The following is a 19680-nucleotide window of genomic DNA, read 5'->3' on the forward strand; positions in this document are numbered from 1 at the left end:
TCCAGACACCTTATCGTTCTGCCACACCGTTCTCTAGCAACCCACCTCGCCCCAATGATCTGTCAGCTGGACGATGTTTTAAATGTAGCGAGCCTGGGCATGTGAAGGCCAACTGCCCCAAGAACCCCTACAGATTACAGTTCATTGCACTGGAATCACACCAGAGGTCCTCAGGCCCAGATACCTCCCAGATACCCTTGGAGCAGAGGGAAACTGTGAGGGTAGGCGGGAAGAAGGTCACCGTGTGGAGGGACACCGGAGCACAAGTGTCAGCTATCCATGCTTCCTTAGTGGACCCAAATTTAATCGACCCAGAGATCCAAGTGATAATTCAACCTTTCAAGTCCAACTCTTTCAATTTGCCTACAGCCAAGTTGCCTGTCCAGTATAAGGGCTGGTCAGGAATGTGGACTTTTGTAGTCTATGATGATTATCCCATCCCCATGCTGTTGGGGGAAGACTTGGCCAATCATGTGAAGCTAGCCAAGAGGGTGGGAATGGTCACCCGCAGCCAGGCTAAACAAGCTGTCACGCCTAGCTCTGTTCCGGAAACTCCTACCAGGACCCGGTCAGAGGTGATGGATCCAGTGATAATCCAGTCCCAGAGACACAGACAGAGCCAGTCCCAGAACCGGAACCGGCGGAACAACCAGCACCAGACCCATTGCCAGAACTGAATCCAGTACTTGCAACCCCAACCCCAGAGGGCTCCACCAAACCTGAACCGGCAGCAGCCGATAACCCTACACCAGACCGAACAGGAAGCAGATGAAAGCCTCCAGAGAGCTTGGAGGCGGCATGGAGCAACCCACCACCTCTCAGCTCTTCTAATCGATCCAGGTTTGTTGTAGAAAGAGGACTTTTATACAAGGAAACTCTTTCTGGTAGACACCAGGAAGACTGGCATCCTCAGAGACAGTTGGTAGTTCCAACTAAGTACCGGGTCAAGCTCTTGAGCGTAGCCCATGATCATCCTAGTGGCCATGCTGGGGTGAACAGGACCAAAGACCGTTTGGGGAGGTCATTCCACTGGGAGGGAATGGGCAAGGACGTTTCTACCTATGTCCGGACTTGTGAGGTACGCCAAAGAGTGGGCAAACCCCAAGACTAGGTCAAAGCCCCTCTCTAGCCACTCCCCATCATTGAAGTTCCATTTCAGCGAGTAGCTGTGGATATTCTGGGTCCTTTTCCAAAAAAGACACTTAGAGGGAAGCAGTACAAACTGACTTTCACGGATTTTGCCACCCGATGGCTGGAAGCAGTAGCTCTAAACAACACCAGGGCTTAAAAGTGTGTGCCAGGCACTAGCAGACATTTTTGCCAGGGTAGGTTGGCCCTCCGACATCCTCACAAATGCAGGAACTAATTTCCTGGCAGGCACTATGGAAAGCCTTTGGAAAGCTCATGGGGTAAATCACTTGGTTGCCACTCCTTACCACCATCAAACAAATGGCATGGTGGAGAAGTTTAATGGAACTTTGGGGGCCATGATACGTAAATAAGCACTCCAATGATTGGGACCTAGTGTTGCAGCAGTTGCCCTTTGCCTACAGAGCTGTACCACATCCTAGTTTAGGGTTTTCACCATTTGAACTTGTATATGGCCGTGAGGTTAAGGGGCCATTACAGTTGGTGAAGCAGCAATGGGAGGGATTTACACCTTCTCCAGGAACTAACATTCTGGACTTTGTAACCAACCTACAAAACACCGTCCGAACCTCTTTAGCCCTTGCTAAAGAAAACCTACAGGATGCTCAAAAAGAGCAAAAAGCCTGGTATGATAAACATGCCAGAGAGCGTTCCTTCAAAGTAGGGGACCAGGTCATGGTCTTAAAGGCACTCCAGGCCCATAAAATGGAAGCATCGTGGGAAGGACCATTCACGGTTCAGGAGCGCCTGGGAGCTGTTAATTATCTCATAGCATTCCCCACCTCCAACCAAAAGCCTAATGTACCATATTAATTCTCTAAAGCCTTTTTATTCCAGAGAATTAAAGGTTTGTCAGTTTACAGCCCAGGGAGGAGATGACGCTGAGTGGCCTGAAGGTGTCTACTACGAAGGGAAAAGTGCTGGTGGTGTGGAAGAGGTGAACCTCTCCATGACCCTTGGGCATATGCAGCGACAGCTAATCAGGGAGCTGTGCACTAGCTACGCGCCGACGTTCTCAGCCACCCTAGGACTGACTGAATGGGCATACCACTCCATTGACACAGGTAATGCTCACCCAATTAAAGTCCAACCTTACCGGGTGTCTCCTCAAGCTAAAACTGCTATAGGACGGGAGATCCAGGATATGCTACAGATGGGAGTAATCCGCCCCTCTGGCAGTGCATGGGCATCTCCAGTGGTTCTAGTTCCCAAACCAGATGGGGAGATACTTTTTTGCATGGACTACCGTAACCTAAATGCTGTAACTCGCCCAGACAACTATCCAATGCCATGCACAGATGAACTATTAGAGAAACTGGGAAGGCCCAGTTCATCTGTACCTTGGACTTAACCAAGGGGTACTGGCGGGTACCGCTAGATGAATCCGCCAAGGAAAAGTCAGCCTTCACCACACAGGTCGGGCTGTATGAATTTAATGTATTCCCTCTCGGGCTGCAGAATGCACCCGCCACCTTCCAAAGACTTGTAGATGGTCTCCTAGTGGGATTAGGAGAATATGCAGTTGCCTACCTTTACGATGTGGCCATATTTTCAGATTCCTGGGCAGAACACCTGGAACATCTACAAAAAGTCTTCGAGGGGGGAGGGATCGCTCAGGGGTTTGAGCATTAGCCTGCTTAAACCAGGGTTGTGAGTTCAATCCTTGAGGGGGCCATTTAGGGATCTGGGACAAAAATTGGGGATTGGTCCTGCTTTGAGCAGGGGGTTGGACTAGATGACCTCCTGTGGTCCCTTCCAACCCTGATATTCTATAAGGGAGGCAGGATTAACTGTTAAGGCTAAGAACCTTGACAGGCCCTCCAGGCTCGGAGCAGACGGACTCTGAGAATTCACACCCTCCCTGCCCCCGCCACACACACACACACACACACACACACACACACACACACACACACACACACACACACACACACACACACACACACACACACACACACACACGAGAGAGAGAGAGAGAGAGCGCGCGCGCCAGGCTCTGGGCTCCTTACCGGCATTCTCTTCCTCTTCCTTGCAGCTCTGGCGAATTTTCTTCCGGCACACGTAAGCCAGGGCGCCCAGTAGCCCCAAGATGCAGATAGCGAGTCCCACGGTCACCCAGAGAGCCACGGCAGGGAAGGTGAGGTGCTGGCCTTCAGAGAGAAAAACAGAAATGCAACCATGGTCAGTGCTGCTGCTACAGAGAGAGAGGGAGCACATCCCAGAGGAATGCCAGAAGCTATGCCCTGGCTCCTTGCTCCCCTCCTACGGGAAGGGCGTTTGGTGGGACAGAGACACTGAGGGGCTCTTTGTCCTGTGCCTCCCCCATTAGCAAGGTACCAGAGCACACGCCGAACTGCAAGCTGGGGAGCACTGCCACTGGCTTCAATGGGACAACTCACGTGCTTGGAGTTAGGCACGTACTGAATCGATGCCTGAGTGCATCAAGGGAGATGATCCCAGGCCAGTACCTGGCGGGATCTCAGTGGCCCCCAGAGCTCTGGAGCTATCGCAGTCCCCCTTACTGCGGCAATGGGCAGCCCGCAAAAAGGTGGAGGTGGCTCAGTGGGGATGACACAGCCCTAAGTCAGGGTTCATCTCCGAGTCTCTGAGTGTGCAGAGCAGAGTGGGAAATCTGACCAGAACAGGCGGCCTTCCAGCACCTCCTGCTTCCGGGAAGCCAGCCCAGCTACGGACACCTCAGAAATAGAGTGATGGGGGCTTTGGGGTAAATATGGGGGAGTCTGATTTTATCACCCATTCCTACCCTGCTCTGCCACGAGGGGGCGAGGCTAGCTGATGCCCAGAGTACTAAGGAAAAAGGCAGTCAGTTCAGAGGGTCTCCTCTCCCCACGGCAGAGGGGGTTTTAGGTGGGGTAGGCTGACTTCCTCCGCCAGTTACTTGCAATTCAGACTACCTCAGTCAAACACAATGACTGGTGGAAAAACACTCCCACCGTGGGGTCATGGGTGCACACATTACACAGAATGCGGATGGCTGCCAGGCCTGCAGCTGACTCATTCAGCGGCGAGATCTTGAACCAAGCCAAAAGGAGAGAACGAGTCACTCCCAAATATATGTAGCAACAAAAAAAAAAAAAAAAAACTGTGTGAGAACTGCGGTTCTCAAAAAGCCATTCAAAACCACCTGGTTTCTAAGTTCTCTCCATCACTGCTTTGTGCAGCCTCGGAGTAATGTTTTATGCGAAATAGCCTAATTTGCATAATCACAAATAATTTGCTTATAACCATAAACTTCAGCACAAAAGGAAAATCTGCGTGGGTTTAATAATGTTGAAAAGTGTTGGCTCAGCAGCCCTGGTGAATGAAGCGCCCCGCCAGTTAGTTGCAGGGAAAGTGGGTTCTCGATGTGAGAGATAGGATGGCCCAGTGGTTAGGGAGATCTGGAGATTTGGAGATCTGGGTTCAAGTTGCTGCTCTCCCATCATCATCCTGTGTGACCCTGAGCAAGTCACTCTCTCTCTGTGCCTCAGTTTCCCCTTCTGTACAATGAGAACAGCCCTGCCTCCCAGGGATGCTAAAGTTTATGCGGTGTTCCAATGACATGGTAATGGGGGCCAGCCAAGTACCAAAGACCCCATCCTGCCAGCTTAGCTCAACCCCATTTGCCTGAGCAGTGGGTGTAGCCTGAACTAATACTGAAAATGGCTTAATTGCAAAAGTACCGTAAAGACAAAAGCATGTACAACTGAGATCAAAGCCAGGCTCAGCTGTTGGTGCTGACCGGGGGTTGGTCCTGCCTATGGTTGCAGCTAAAAACTCTTCAGAGCAGGATTGGTCCAAACTGCTAACAACAAGAAGGGGGAGTCGCTCCTGGTACAGCCAAGACCTAAATTATCCTAAGGGTGAGTGAAGATGAAAAGGCAGGGGCGGATGTGTGTCCGTATAAATTAGATAGAGGAAAGCTGTTTGCTGTGACAGTACTTTAACCACAGTTCATGCTACTGGGTTAATATGTTTAACTTTCTCTCTTCGGGGTTCATTAAATAGTATTTAGATGAACACACTCTAGCTCTCAGCATAGCAGAGGAAGAGAGACTGCAGTGCATCCTACGGGATATGCTGCATGTTCTGGTGAAGTTTGCTGGAGAAGATAGTGTGAGGATTGGTCCCATTATTTAGAATATGGTACAAGTGCCTCACCATCAGCAATCATCTGCAAAGATGCTTCTCACAACTGCTAAATTTCCTCATTCCATCCCATATGGCTGAAGTGGGCTTTAAGTGAGGCAGCATGGCCTAGTGGATAGAGTATCAACTAGCACTCAGGAGAGTTGGGTTCTAGTCCCAGCTCTGCCACTGGCCTGCTGCCTGAACTTAGGCTTCACCGCTCTGTACCTCAGTTTCCCCATCTATAAAATGGAGCCGATTCTCACCTCCCTCAAGATCTACAGGTGAAAAGGGCTTTGTGAGAGCTAGGTATTATTACAGGGTGCCTTGGCCTTGTGCCCATGGTGATGGGGCTTTAGAGTTAGATTAGCTAGTGGTAGATCAGGTGACTGCTTGTCAAACTGGGCCAGCTGCAGCCTCTCAGCCATCTCAACAGCACCTGTAGAACCGTGTGGTGCTCTCAGGCCATTTGGATCTTTGGATGTTCTAACTGCCACCTTCCGCCATGGTTCTGGATGCAGCAGGCAACGCAGGAAAGCAGCCGGTTAAGTCACTACATAAAACACTTCATTAACCTTTAAATAATTATCCTAATACATTCAGATCAAATGCTGATCTGCCTCATGTTAGGAGTCTGGAGAGGAGACTCAGGTGCTGCTTCATCCTTCCCCTGCAATCTAACTCCAGCAGTGAGTGCTAGGAGCAGGCACGGCATGTTCCCACCACAGGTTCAGAGGTATTCACGCACGTCCTGGCATGCACCTCAGTGGGTCACCCATGCCACCCATGGGCTGGGGGTGGTATCTGGCCACGGAAACTAAGCTGGGGCATACACAAAAGCAATGGACGTGTTGTTCCTTGACTTTAGCAAAGCTTTTGACACGGTCTCCCACAGGATTCTTGCCAGCAAGTATGGGCTGGACGAATGGACTATAAGGTGGATAGAAAGTTGGCTAGATTGTCAGGCTCAACGGGTAGTGATCAATGGCTCCATGTCTAGTTGGCAGCCGGTATCAAGTGGAGTGCCCCAAGGGTCGGTCCTAGGGCCGGTTTTGTTCAATATCTTCGTTAATGATCTGGAGGATGGTGTGGATTGCACCCTCAGCAAGTTTGCAGATGACACTCAACTGGGAAGAGGGTACGCTGGAGGATAAGGATAGGATACAGAGGGCCCTAGACAAATTAGAGGATTGGGCCAAAAGAAATCTGATGAGGTTCAACAAGGACAAGTGTAGAGTCCTGCACTTAGGACGGAAGAATCCCATGCACCGCTACAGACTAGGGACGAATGGCTCGGCAGCAGTTCTGCAGAAAAGGACCTAGGGGTTACAATGGACGAGAAGCTGGATATGAGTCAACAGTGTGCCCTTGTTGCCAAGAAGGCCAATGGCATTTTGGGATGTATAAGTAGGGGAACTGCCAGCAGATCGAGGGACGTGATCGTTCCCCTCTATTCGACATTGGTGAGGCCTCATCTGGAGTACTGTGTCCAGTTTTGGGCCCCAAACTACAAGAAGGATATGGAAAAATTGGAAAGCGTCCAGCGGAGGGCAACAAAAATGATTAGGGGACTGGAACACATGACTTCTGAGGAGAGGCTGAGGGAACTGGGATTGTTTAGTCTGCGGAAGAGAAGAATGAGGGGGGATTGGATAGCTGTTTTCAACTACCTGAAAGGGGGTTCCAAAGAGGATGGATCTAGACTGTTCTCAATGGTAGCAGATGACAGAACAAGGAGTGTGGTCTCAAGTTGCAGTGGGGGAGGTTTAGGTTGGATATTAGGAAAAACTTTTTCACTAGGAGGGTGGTGAAACACTGGAATGTGTTACCTAGGGAGGTGGTGGAATCTCCTTCCTCTGAAGTTTTTAAGGTCAGGCTTGACAAAGCCCTGGCTGGGATGATTTAGTTGGGGCTTGGTCCTGCTTTGAGCAGGGGATTGGACTAGATGACCTCCTGAGGTCCCTTCCAACCCTGATATTCTATAATTCTATGATATACGGGGGGAAGGGAGGAATTGAGCTAGAGCTGCTGTTATGGTACAGCATTGGCCCAAATACTGTAGCAACTCTACAGCCTGTGTAATATGTTGGCTAAGCGGACTGCTCCCTCTAGCAGCTGGTCCAAACAGAAGATAAAAAGCTGCCTATTAGTGCCAACTAATGAAGTTTTTCTTTTAGCTCAGGTAGCAGAGGCCTGTGCTTATAGAGCCAAAGGTCCCAAGTTCAAAGCCTGCTGACAACCCATGATATGGGGATGTTACACAAAGTGGAAGTGTTTGGGCTACTCCTGAATAATAAACAGCTCACTGGGTTTGTTTTAAATAAAGGAAGATGCAGACCTGGGCACCAGTCCTTCAGAGGCAGCCAAGTAGTAAATAAATAGGCAGATTCTTTTTTTCATCCATTTTGTCTTCAAATTCCTTGATCATCAGGAGTAGCTTTGGTCATAAGAGATCTGGATTTTGTTTGAGGAATGAGAATACAGGAGTACCTCTGGTTACATGAGCTGGGATTAAAAACAAAAAGGCCCCTCAATCCTCAGGCTTCAGGGAAACAGCCAATCGCCCTTAGGGATCAGGAAGGGATTTCTTCCCATGGCTCTGCAGGATATCGCACAAGCAGGTCAATTACAGTGGCTTGCACATATCTGGCACTGGCCGCTGCTGAAGAAAGGAGAGTGGAGTATATAGGACACATGTACGTATGGTCCTGCCACAGGAAAACCTGCTACTTTTGCTGCCGCCACTAAGGACCTGAAGCAAACCCAACACCCATCTCCCCTACACATACACACACCCCTCTTGCCCAGGAAACAAAACTGGAGCAAATGAGTTTACATTTACATGCTAATTTGCCCAGCAATTAGTTCTGTGGTGCAAGGTTGCTCTGCTGGGAGGGAGGAGAAAAAAAAGCTGGGTACAATGCCAGAGCAGCACGATAGGACACACATCAAATGCATGAGACAGAGAGCAAGGGCTGCCAGCCAGCTACAGAAAACGCTGGGCAGTTCTGATTCCCAGAGTCCTGCCCCGGAGCCTGCTGGAGGAGAAGAGAATCCTGGACTTGAGCGCTGGACACAGGATGTGGGGGAGTAAATGCCATATCATCATTTTGCCCATTGGACAAACACATGGAGGTGGCAACTCCATTAGGAAAGTACCACGACTCCCAAGGGAAACCTCAAGTGAGCTGCACATGATGAATGGCAATGGATTCAATAGTGAGTCTGTTACACAACCCACTGTTGTGTGCTCTACTGAGAACGCACCAACCAAGCTTTCTTTCCAGACATAGAATTCTGTTGTCCAGGGTCTGCAGAGAGAGAATCCAGGGTACAGGCTGAGCAGTCTGAGGGTGGAACCCTAGAGGCAGGCAGACCGGACAGCAGCGTCAAGGGGATGTGTCTGCATAGTGCAGATAGAAGCTTGCTCCCCATTAGGGTGCCACCCACAACTTCATGAGCCCAGAGATTTGCCATGGCCTGTCTTATTGCAGGAGAACTTTCATCTGGGAAGTTCTGTTCAAAGGAGACAAGCCTTGGGACTCCGTCTAGCTCTGCAATGGGTTGGCCAACAAGCTGCACACTTGCTTTAGTAGGTTGGCCTTACTCAAGAGAAATGAGTTTGCGAATCTTACTGGGGATGGGGAGAGGATTAAAGAGCGATAAACAGCGGTGTTCAGACCCATACAGAAAATTGCATGACTGGGGCAGTTATAGCCCTATCCACTCACATTCCTTTAGTGCTCTAAGAGGAAGCGCTGAAAGTCTGGGAAGATACATGTTCTTCACAACCAGTGGTGCCCTTTATTCTTATAAATATTCCATTCTGAGCCTCAGAATTGCCCTCAGCTGAGTGGTAGACAGCAGGAGTCCAGGATCTTGCAGATCAGCTTCTCAGTAGAAGAGAAATCAGTTATGTGAAATCCGGGTAAATTCTAAGTGTAATTTTTTATTTACCTGTACATCAGCCCCTCAGAATCTCAGCTCAGCACCAATGTTTGGTTCCCAGAGGGCCATGCTGCCTCAGGAATTAACTCTCAGAGCTCAAGGCACACAGAAATCTCTCCTGACGCTCACACAGCTCCCTCTTCACAAGACACTGACTCTACTCAGAATCTCGCCTCACCAAAATCTAGCAACAACACAGCATGTCTTCCCAAGGCATGTTCCAAGACTTTTTCTCACAAGAAAAAGACTTGGATAACTATAACAGCACCACCTGGTGCTCCCTGAAATAAGCTTATCCACTTCGGCCAGCCTATACAGCAGGACCCTGGGGAGGACAGTAGTCGGTATCCTCCCTCTTTCTCTTCACAGGTCAAGATTCTGGGAACTTTGCCCGGCAGGCTCTGCCACCCAAGCCAAGAAGCAGCAGGCTGGAGCTATTGGAATGATATGTGGCCACCCACACTCAGGTACCAGACTGAAGCCAGACACCACAGACGTATGTTTGGCGCTGAGAGGAGGCAACAGCACTCCAGCTTGAGACTTATCGACTCAGTAAGCAGAACGACCATCTCAGCGAGTGCTCTTCAGTACACGTCCACCCTTCTCCGGCAGAGGACATATGCTGGATCTTAGTCAGCGCGGCATCACTCCCATGCTCAACCCGTGTAACTACACCGAAATCACAGCTTACCACAGCTGGACAAGATTCCATTAGTGCTCTGCAAGGAGTGTTGTCTAGCGCTCACCCGTCACTGCCCTCCCCACGCGTTCCCCTGGGACATTCAGCAGAGGTCTGGGGCCCGGGGAATGCAGTTCCCTGGTGCCACCTGAGCCCACCACCTCTATTCCTCTAGTGACGGTGCCTAGCACTAGCTGTGTCTGTACGGAAGAAATCCTGGTCCTCCATCCTCCGCCCAGCATCTGCACAGCAGTGCTCAGCTTGCTGGAAGGAGCGCCATGAATCTAGCCAAAAGCTTTATGCTCCACCGGGGACCCTCCTTCACATCCCAGCAAGTGCTGTACCAAGGATAATTAAGCACTAAATTAATGTTATCGGTAAGTGTGCAAGGTTATAAAGATCTCCAAGGCAGCTATAAAAGCAGTGCTAGCAAGGACAATTGGAAGCCCTTTATAACCCAGCTGCGAGCTAGTCACCTGCGCAACTGAGACAGGCCCATAAAGTATTTTACTGAGAAGTCGAACTTCTCCTGCCAGCTCAGCTTCCACGAAACGGAGCCTGGGACCCACCTGGGTCCCGTCGCATACAATGGGAGCGGCTCTGCCCGGGGCCAGAACTGGGCAGAGATTTCAAGCACCCCTTTTACCAATGGAGTAGCTGGGGTAGTTCAATCATGCAGCAGGAACACAAAGGGCAGAAAATGACCCAGGACGAGTAGCCAACCCAGGACGCCTGGCTACTCCCAGACCAAATTCACTCCGTTCTCCTTGCTTTCCTCTTTAAAATGGAGCATGAACATCCCCAATCCCTCCAGAGTCTGGACTATCTAGGCACTAATGAGAGGGGGAGGGGAGCTGACCACAGAGCAGGGGAACACGACTGGAGTCCAGGAGAAGTGGAGCAAGATTCCTCCAAGAAAACAGGAGGAGGGTGGAAGAGCAAAGCCACATGAACATTCCCCTCTGCCCTCCCAGAGCTGGGGTTGAGCCCTGCTCCCTCTTCAGGGACGGCAGGGGACAGTGGGGCAGCCAGCACCGTCTGCACCCCAGAGCAGCCTGACCCATCGCTCTAGGTGAAGCACACCACACAAATTGCGCCCCCACGCCCGTTTCCTCAGGAGTCGTGTCCCCCAGCAGCAGCAGCTGGATGGGTGGACTGTGTGTTTTGGAGAGGAAAGGGGTGCCAAGCAGGACTGTAGGGCTGGGTGAATTTCATCGAGGGGGCTGAGGGGCACCGATTATGTCTCAGGGCAGTAAAGGGCTGAGCCACAGCACAACCCGTGGCTGGACAAGAGAGACCCAGGTAGAACAGAGGGTCTGGTTGGACTGTTGCCTATCTCCCCTTCAGATGGGGTCCCTAGTCCCTGGGGAAGGTTAGTGCTGCCCCGTGGTCTGAGGGAAGGTGTGGCTGTTACAGCTCTGCCGACCAAGGAACTCTGCGTGCCCCAGATGGCTCTAACCCTCCCAACACTGCTGCTCTCCTTTGCCAGGCCTCCTTCGGCTAAGGGCTGTGGACGGTGGCCGCTCTCCTTAGGTCCCTCAGGCTCACAATACCACAGTCATGATCCGTGCTTCATGTGTCCTGGGCCTGGTCTGTGCCCATCATGCTGCAGTAAGAAGAGCTGCTCTGCCATGGGCTGTCTTGCAGCCAGTCAGTCTCACCCAGCTGGGTGGAGGGAGTGGCGCATGTGTAACCTGCTCACCCACTCAGCGTGGCACTCTTATCTCCTCTAGCCGGGCCCATACACAGGTTAAGCCTGCTGCAGCCTAGGCTGACAGCTCGGATTTGGCTCAAGTAGTAGAAGGTCACGCTTTAAGATCCAGCATCCACACCCCAGGTGTAAGCCCCACTGCAGACAACCTGCCCAGGGCACAGGCACTGCAAGTGGTGGCCTGTATGGGGAACTAGTCTTGGTATTATCAGCTGCCAGTCTCCTTGAGCGAGCCCTGACTGTGCTCCCTTGGCAGCCCCAGCTGTGACAATTCTTTATTTATCGAGCCAGCAGAGCAAGACACTTTCAGAGGGAAGTGGCTAAGTTGAACAATGCTCTTACGGCACAGAACCTCCTGTACGATAAACAGTGTTTAATAAACTGGGCCTGTTTATATTTATGATCTGTTTTCTCAACTCCCTCCTCCTCCTCGCTCAGCCATCAAGTGGAGGGAACAACACTGAACAATCAGCCATCAACAATCCAGTGGTGCCACTGACAGCCTGTGGGAATCAAACTGCCAGCATATTAGCTGAACGGAACTACCCAGGAACTTCACCAGGACATGAGTTACACTGGAAAACGGTAGGCTCCTGGTTGGAAGGATTACTGTAATTATAGGTATATTTGTGGCCCAGGAATAGCAGGGATTTGCTCAGGGAAGTTACTTATTAGGATGTTAGTGGAACTTAACAGTAATCTTACAGCCCCAAGGCTCCCAGTGTGCTCTGTGGGGAACACATAGGGATCACTGCAGCTACCTCTAGGGTGGAACACACCAACTCTTTAACAGTTCACAGCTGCACAACAGTGTAAGAAAAAGAGTGAAAAACACCTTACCCTATTGAAACATACTGAGGTGATTTAGGCTGGTGGAATGTAACTGCCTGAGTTGAGATCTATGCAGAATGCTGGGGCTTTATTAATAGGATCTTTAATGATCTCAAGCAGTCAGGACCTCTATTTCCATTTCAGCTGGGACTGCATCTCTGGCAGCATAGCACCCCCTGGTGCCATGCTGGGCACTAGCTCCATGCTGACTCAGAGAGAAGAGCACCACCTACCAAACCATGCACATCACATCCCCTCGCTCCCAGGGGTCCCTTGGAGGTCTGTCATACAAGCAGCTGGCAGGACTGCAGACAGAGTAGAGATGCACATGGAGACGAGGAGCCAGATTCTCCAGCAGCATATAGGGGCAAGGGAGAACTCCCAGCATAAGCAGCCCCACACTACCATACTCCTCAGCCCCCAGTGTTGGTGGCATGCCAGGAGTAGGAGGGAATGCAGGGATTTGGGGCTGCTGAGCAGTGCAGGGGAGGCTGCCATAAGACCAACCCTTTGGGCTACTCCAGGTTACGGTGAAGGTTGCTTCCGTCCCTGCAGCAGCCCAGAGTGCAGGCGATGTGAAGCCACCTTTTCCCCCCTGCTCCTCCCAGGCTGCACCTTCTAAGCGGGGTGTCTCCCACAGGCCAGAGTCTGCCCCTCTATGGACGCAGGTGTCCAGCTGGTGGAATGATTTGTCACGCACTCCCCTTGACTCGGCCCCAGGTCCCCCTGCAGCGTGGCACATCAGAGAGACTCAGATCAGTCAGTGAGGGCCAGATTCCTGCAGCATGGCGTGGAGGCCAGGAAGAGGCCAAGAAGCCAAAGGAAAGACAGGAAGACAGCTGCCTAGGCAAGCTCTGGGCCCCTTGACAGGCTGGGCTGGCGTCTAGGGGGAAGATTTGGTTCAGTCCTCATTTTCCAGGACCACTTTCACCCTTCTCTAGGTTTTATCTGGGAGGCCAAAGCTCCAGCCTGAGGATCTGAGTTCTGGATGCCCAGGGCTGTTGGGCAGTAGGCCCATCCCCGCCATAACGCCTGCCCGGCTCACCAGTGATGGTAACGGAGGCGTGGGTCTCCTGCTGCAGCACGGGGTTCCGCACCAGGCAGGAGTAGGTGCTGTTGGGCTCCAGCACCACCTGGAGGACGCTCTGCACGTCAAAGAGCCCTTCCTCATTGGCCACCTGGGAGGTGGTGACGTTCTCTGTGATGTTGTTGCCCTGGCCATCCTGCCAGAGTACCGTGGCCGCAGGGTAGCCGCGGAAGGTGTGGCAGGTCACTGTCACTAGGTCCCCTGGCTTCAGGTTCTTGCTGGGCTCCAGGTTCAAGTTGGGCTTGGAATACAAAGCTGAAAAGGAGAGGAGAGCCGGTATGATGCAATGGAAGTTAGCCAGCTGGCCAGAGGTGGGCGCTGATGAATAATGCAAGGTCATTTCCCCTTCCTCCCCCATGGCCTTCCCACCCCATAGTCATCACACCACTGGGACCCAGGGCACCATTCCCACCCCACCCCTTCCCTGCACCTCAGAAATACAGCAAAGGGCATGCTAGGATAACTTTCCCACAATGCTCTCGGCTGGGAGGCCATGGAGAAGCTGACCCACGGAGCTGGAGATGGGGGAGGGAGCTGCAGATGCCCCAGATAGCTTAACAGCCTGCCAGGCAAAACGCTGAGCTGTGCAGGAACACCCCACAAATTGCAACCCCTCTGCGCCCTCTTGCTGGGCATTGGTTTGGCTCATGGCATCTAACCCCCAACCCAATATACATGACACCTATTCACTCTAATGGGACCTGGGGGCTGAGAACGTACCCCCTCTCCCCTCCCCATAGCGTGTTTCTGTGGACAGCAAACAACGACAAATTGGAGGATTGGGCCAAAAGAAACCTGATGAGGTTCAATAAGGATAAATGCAGGGTCCTGCACTTAGGACGGAAGAACCCAATGCACAGCTACAGACTAGGGACCGAATGGCTAGGCAGCAGTTCTGCAGAAAAGGACCTAGGGGTTACAGTGGACGAGAAGCTGGATATGAGTCAGCAGTGTGCCCTTGTTGCCAAGAAGGCCAATGGCATTTTGGGATGTATAAGTAGGGGCATAGCGAGCAGATCGAGGGACGTGATCGTTCCCCTCTATTCGACATTGGTGAGGCCTCATCTGGAGTACTGTGTCCAGTTTTGGGCGCCACACTACAAGAAGGATGTGGATAAATTGGAGAGAGTCCAGCGAAGGGCAACAAAAATGATTAAGGGTCTGGAACACATGACTTATGAGGAGAGGCTGAGGGAACTGGGATTGTTTAGTCTGCAGAAGAGAAGAATGAGGGGGGATTTGATAGCTGCTTTCAACTACCTGAGAGGTGGTTCCAAAGAGGATGGTTCTAGACTATTCTCAGTGGTAGAAGATGACAGGACAAGGAGTAATGGTCTCAAGTTGCAGTGGGGGAGGTTTAGGTTGGATATTAGGAAAAACTTTTTCACTAGGAGGGTGGTGAAACACTGGAATGCGTTACCTAGGGAGGTGGTAGAATCTCCTTCCTTAGAAGTTTTTAAGGTCAGGCTTGACAAAGCCCTGGCTGGGATGATTTAATTGCGGATTGGTCCTGCTTTGAGCAGGGGGTTGGACTAGATGACCTCCTGAGGTCCCTTCCAACCCTGATATTCTATGATTCTATGATTCTATGATCTAGCACATCAGAGGCCAGGGCGAGCCAAGGGGGACTGGCAGGCTGAGGCCATCCCTTCACATCTCCAGGCTGGGCGGCATCAACGACCCAGCTGCCATGACTGCATCCCCATGAGGGCTAACTGCACTGGGCCGGCTACAGGATTTTGGTGCAGTGGGGAGGTCTAGGTTGGATATTGGGAAACACTATTTTACTAGGAGGGTGGTGAAGCACTGGAATGGGTTACCTAGGGAGGTGATGGAATCTCCATCCTTAGAGGTTTTTAAGGCCTGGCTTGACAAAGCCTTGGCTAGGATGATTTAGTTGGTGTTGGTCCTGCTTTGAGCAGGGGGTTGGACTAGATGACCTCCTGAGGTCTCGTCCAACCCTAATATTCTATGATTCTGTGGTGCAGTTGTTTAGCCGAGCCCCACAATGGATTCCTGGGGCTTAGCCGAGCCCCACAATGGATTCCTGGGGCTAGCAGCTTTCCCCAGGGGAGGGAGGTCAGGCAGGCTATCCAGATAATTTAAATTGTCCCCATCCCCACAGCATCTGAGAGGGGATCCCCGGGGCAGGGGAGTACAGCGAGACGGGGTAGAGATGGGCCCAAATTGCCAAAGTGGGGGAGCCCCACGTCTAACCCTTCCCAGACCTGGGGAGGTTGAATTTTGGGTTCAAGCTGAGCCCTTACTGAAAGAGAGAATCACAAAACTCAGCTCAGGACCCTGAACCCTCCTAGCCCCCACCCACCCATGGCTGGGCTCTGGGTCAGGCAAGAGGGGAAAGAGACAGGAACCGTGTAGGAAAACAGGGGAAGGGATGGAGTGGGAGAGAGGGGGACTATGGGGAGCAGGACAGCAGGTGCTGTGGGAAGGCAGAGGGTGAGGGGATGAGACACTAGATTGCAGGGCGAACCTGGGGTAAGCCCCAGGTGAGCATGGCTCTGCCAGGGGACATAGGGGCTGGGCCTGCCCAGGTGTCTCTCCACAGCCAGCACCTCCTCCCGTCTCTCACCGGCCACCTGTAGTGTCACCGCCGCGCTGCTGTAGCTATGGACCCGGACAAAGCAGGTGAAGCTGCCCTCATCGGAGATCTGCACCCGCCGCAGCAGCAGCGAGACATTGCCCCGGGGCAGCTCCTCGTAGAAGAGGGCCGTGCGGTTGACATAGCCGCTGCCCTGGTCAGCCAGTTGGTCCCGCCCACTGGCAAAGCTGTGCACCAACCGCTTGGTGTCTGTCAGCTGCCAGATGAGGCTGAGCTCGGCCAGGCTGAAGCTGGTGTCAGGCAAGAAAGAGCAGTGGAGGACGGCGTCCCGACCAAAGAGGGCGATCACAGGGTCATCGGGTACCCGGATATCCACTGAGCCTGGGGGGAGAGGAGAAAAAGGCAAACAGCAGTGAGACACCACTAAAAACACTGCCATGGCACAGCCCCTCCCAGCTCACGGCACCATGCAAACCAGGGCTAGAGGCAGAAGGCCCCTGGACAACAAGGGGGTAACCTCAGCCCAGCTTTCCCTTCCCCTAGACTGGGAGGGGGCCTCTGGGGAGGTCGGGCTTTACCCCCCAGGACCAAAGTGCTGAGGTGCCTTTCCATTTCCTTCTCTGCACTGGAGTCAACAGGCGCTACCCACACCTGGGTTTTGCAGGATAGTGCTGCATATACAGACACAACCATTATGGCCACCCCTGGGGAGGAACATGGCAGCTGCCTGGCAACAGAACATAGCAGTTTAGGGCAGGAAGCAAAGGAGCACTCTGAACCCAGCTGGCACTGCTGGAGGGATTTGAGGAAGGCAAACTACAGTTAGAATTTGGCCAGGACACCACAGGTTAACAACCCTGCCTCTTCTGATCCTTAATGATCACAGTGGTCAGGATGTGAGCTCTCACCCAACAGCACAGCATCCCCTGCTGCTGGCCAGTGCTGGCTGTCAGGGAAGAGTGCCCCCTATTGATTCACCGGCACTCTGTTCTGCAGCGCTCTGTTTTGCTTGAAGGTCTCCCATCCCAGCAATGACCCAGCCAACCCTGCTTAGCTTGTGGGAGCTCTCAGGAATACAGCTCACACTGGTGTGATTGCAGAGAAAGCACCATTAAATCACAGCATCCATACCAAGTCCCTTTGGGTTAGGGCATGCCAGAGCTGAGCCAACACAGTCTGCTGCAGCAAGAGCCAGTCTCAGCAGGCATCACAGAATAGGCACTGTCCCCCACATCTGCACCACTGCTGCCCTCAGCTGGCCACCACCACTAACTGAACCCTCTTCCAATGGTAGAGACCCATGGATGGCGCTGCCCGAGGGGAATCGCAGGGTACGGATCAGCTACCCAAGCCTAGAGGGGACCTTCTGCTCTGCTCAGCTCAGCTCAGCTCAGCGTTGGTGCAGGGTATTCATGGCTGTAACTTCTGCCTGGGCAATGTGCCTGTAAGTCAACCCACACCTTCCTGCCAGCTCTGCGATATTGTTAGCAGCATGCCCTACAGCAAACAACCATCCTCTGCTGAAATCCTCTTCCATTTAGGTCTCTCATCGCCATAGGGCGCAGCCATCCTGAAAGAGTAACTCAGCATTACTAACGAGGGCAGCGGTCTCCTTTTATACCCAGGGCTCCTGCCTTGGCTGTAACAGGAAGGTGCTAGCAGGAAAAAAGAGTCTCCACATATTTTACCCTTGGCTGTGTCTCTGCTGTCAGAGGAATCTGGAGACCAAGCTGACGTTAGAACGCTGTACCGGATGTTATACCAACAAAGATTCAACCCAATTGCTGAAGTGACAATAGAGGTATCGGCCCCAAAACATTATTATTGATATTCCACCAGTGCCCAGTGGCTCTAGCTGAGATCAGGGCCCCATTGTGCTAGGTGCTGTACAATCACATAGTGAGACAGTCCCTGCCCCAAAGGGCTTACAAGCTAAAGAAACAAGAGACAAAGGGTGGGAGAGGAAACTGAGGCACAGAGCAGGGATATGACTTGTCCATGGTCACCTAGCAGGTCAATGGCAGAGCTGAGAGGAGAGCCCATATCTCCCAAGTGCCAGGACAGTCCTTAGGCACCAGCTATCCTTGGGCATTTAGGGGAACATTCTCAATGACCCATGTTCTCTCAGTGAAGGGTGCATGAATGTGCATGTGTACACACACACATGTACGCTCACTCTATGTTTTGCTCTAAAGAAGCAACTTGATTCTGGAGGAACACACTCTGTTCTTTTCAACTCTATTGTCACCATTCCAGAACTAACGTGACATTTCCCGTCTGTTCCCTGTGGATCTCTTTCCCCTCCCAAGATCTCATTCAAACAACAGACAGTGACACAGCCCTGTGCATGTATCCCCACAGGAAGGAGTCGTTCTGAATCTGGCTTTAATGGCCCTGACCATACTGCCTCAGGATGAATGCAATTTTGTACATTTCATCACTCTGCCAGTTTCCCGTCTTGTGGGGTCTGAGTTAGATGCCCATCTACTTCAACCAGCTTCACAGGTGCAACCATTCCCTGCCTCTGCAATTATCCCAGCTGCCTTTCTCTGGCCTCCTGCCCAGCTCAGGGGCAGGGCGAGCCTGCACAAATGGCACTTGCCCACCGCACGCAGCTCTGCCAGCACAGCTTTTACCAACATTCCCCTGTTTCAAATATGGATTGACAGAAAACAGAGATGGGGAGAAAGGGGGATTTAGAAAATATCCCGACATGAATGAGGCCTGATCTATACTCCAGAGTTAGGTCGACATAAGGCAGCCTACATAGACCTAACTCTGGAAGCGTCTATGCTACAATGTCACTCCCGCCGATGTAACTCACCTGCTACGCCAACTTAATAACTCCACCTCTATGAGAGGAATAGCGTTTAGGTCGACATACTTAGATCGATGCAGCATCAGCGTAGACACTGCATTACTTATGTCAACTTTAGTGGCCTCCAACAGGTGTCCCGCAATACCCCACACTGCCAGTCTGGTCACCGTTTCGAACTCTGCTGCCCAGCTGCCCTTTTAAAGCCCCATACATTTTTGAAATTCCATTTCTTGTTTGGTCGTCATGGATAGTTCACATAGCAACTGCCCAGTTGACCCTGCTGGCTCCATACAGCAAACATGCTCCTGCCTGGGCTACACTGGAGGAGGGGGATCTCCTGGGTCTGTGGGGAAAAGAGGCTGTTCTGGCATGGCTCTAATCCAGCAGTAGAAACAGCGACATATAATGAGCAGATCGCCCCAGGGAAAAGGACTAGAACAGGGACCCACAGCAGTGCTGTGTGAAAGTCAAGGAGCTGTGGCAGGCATACCAGAAGGCAAGGGAGGCAGTCGCTCTGGTGCAGAGCTGCAGACATGCCGCTTCTATAAGGAGCTGCGTGCCATCCTCGGCAGCGACCCCAAGTTCCCCATGGATACTTCGGGGGAGCTGGAGACACAGGCCCCTGCAATGCACAATGAGCAGGAGATGTTGGGTGAGGAAGAGGAGGAGGAGAAGTATGGGGGACAGGCAACCAGGGGATCCAGGCAAAAGCAATTTAATTACTGTATATCGATGTAACTTAGGTAGACTTAAATTATTAGTGTGAACA

General features: G+C 52.0%; 1 protein-coding gene across 3 annotated transcripts in view; it reads right to left on the reverse strand.

Annotated features, from left to right (window-relative positions):
- CD276 (CD276 molecule) overlaps positions 1 to 19680 on the reverse strand; it is an 82329-nt gene that overhangs the window by 20918 nt on the left and 41731 nt on the right. For 2 of the 3 annotated variants that reach the window (XM_074965863.1, XM_074965862.1), the window contains exons 3-5: positions 16025 to 16474; positions 13492 to 13788; positions 3159 to 3299 (exon numbers count right to left, since the gene is read on the reverse strand). In XM_074965863.1, coding sequence (XP_074821964.1) covers positions 3159 to 3299; positions 13492 to 13788; positions 16025 to 16474 — 888 coding nt within the window. The remainder of the gene's footprint in view (positions 1 to 3158; positions 3300 to 13491; positions 13789 to 16024; positions 16475 to 19680) is intronic. The other variant, XM_074965864.1, reaches the window with a different exon arrangement.

Source organism: Natator depressus, chromosome 10, assembly GCF_965152275.1.
Source record: "Natator depressus isolate rNatDep1 chromosome 10, rNatDep2.hap1, whole genome shotgun sequence".
Classification (NCBI taxonomy): Eukaryota; Metazoa; Chordata; order Testudines; family Cheloniidae; genus Natator; species Natator depressus.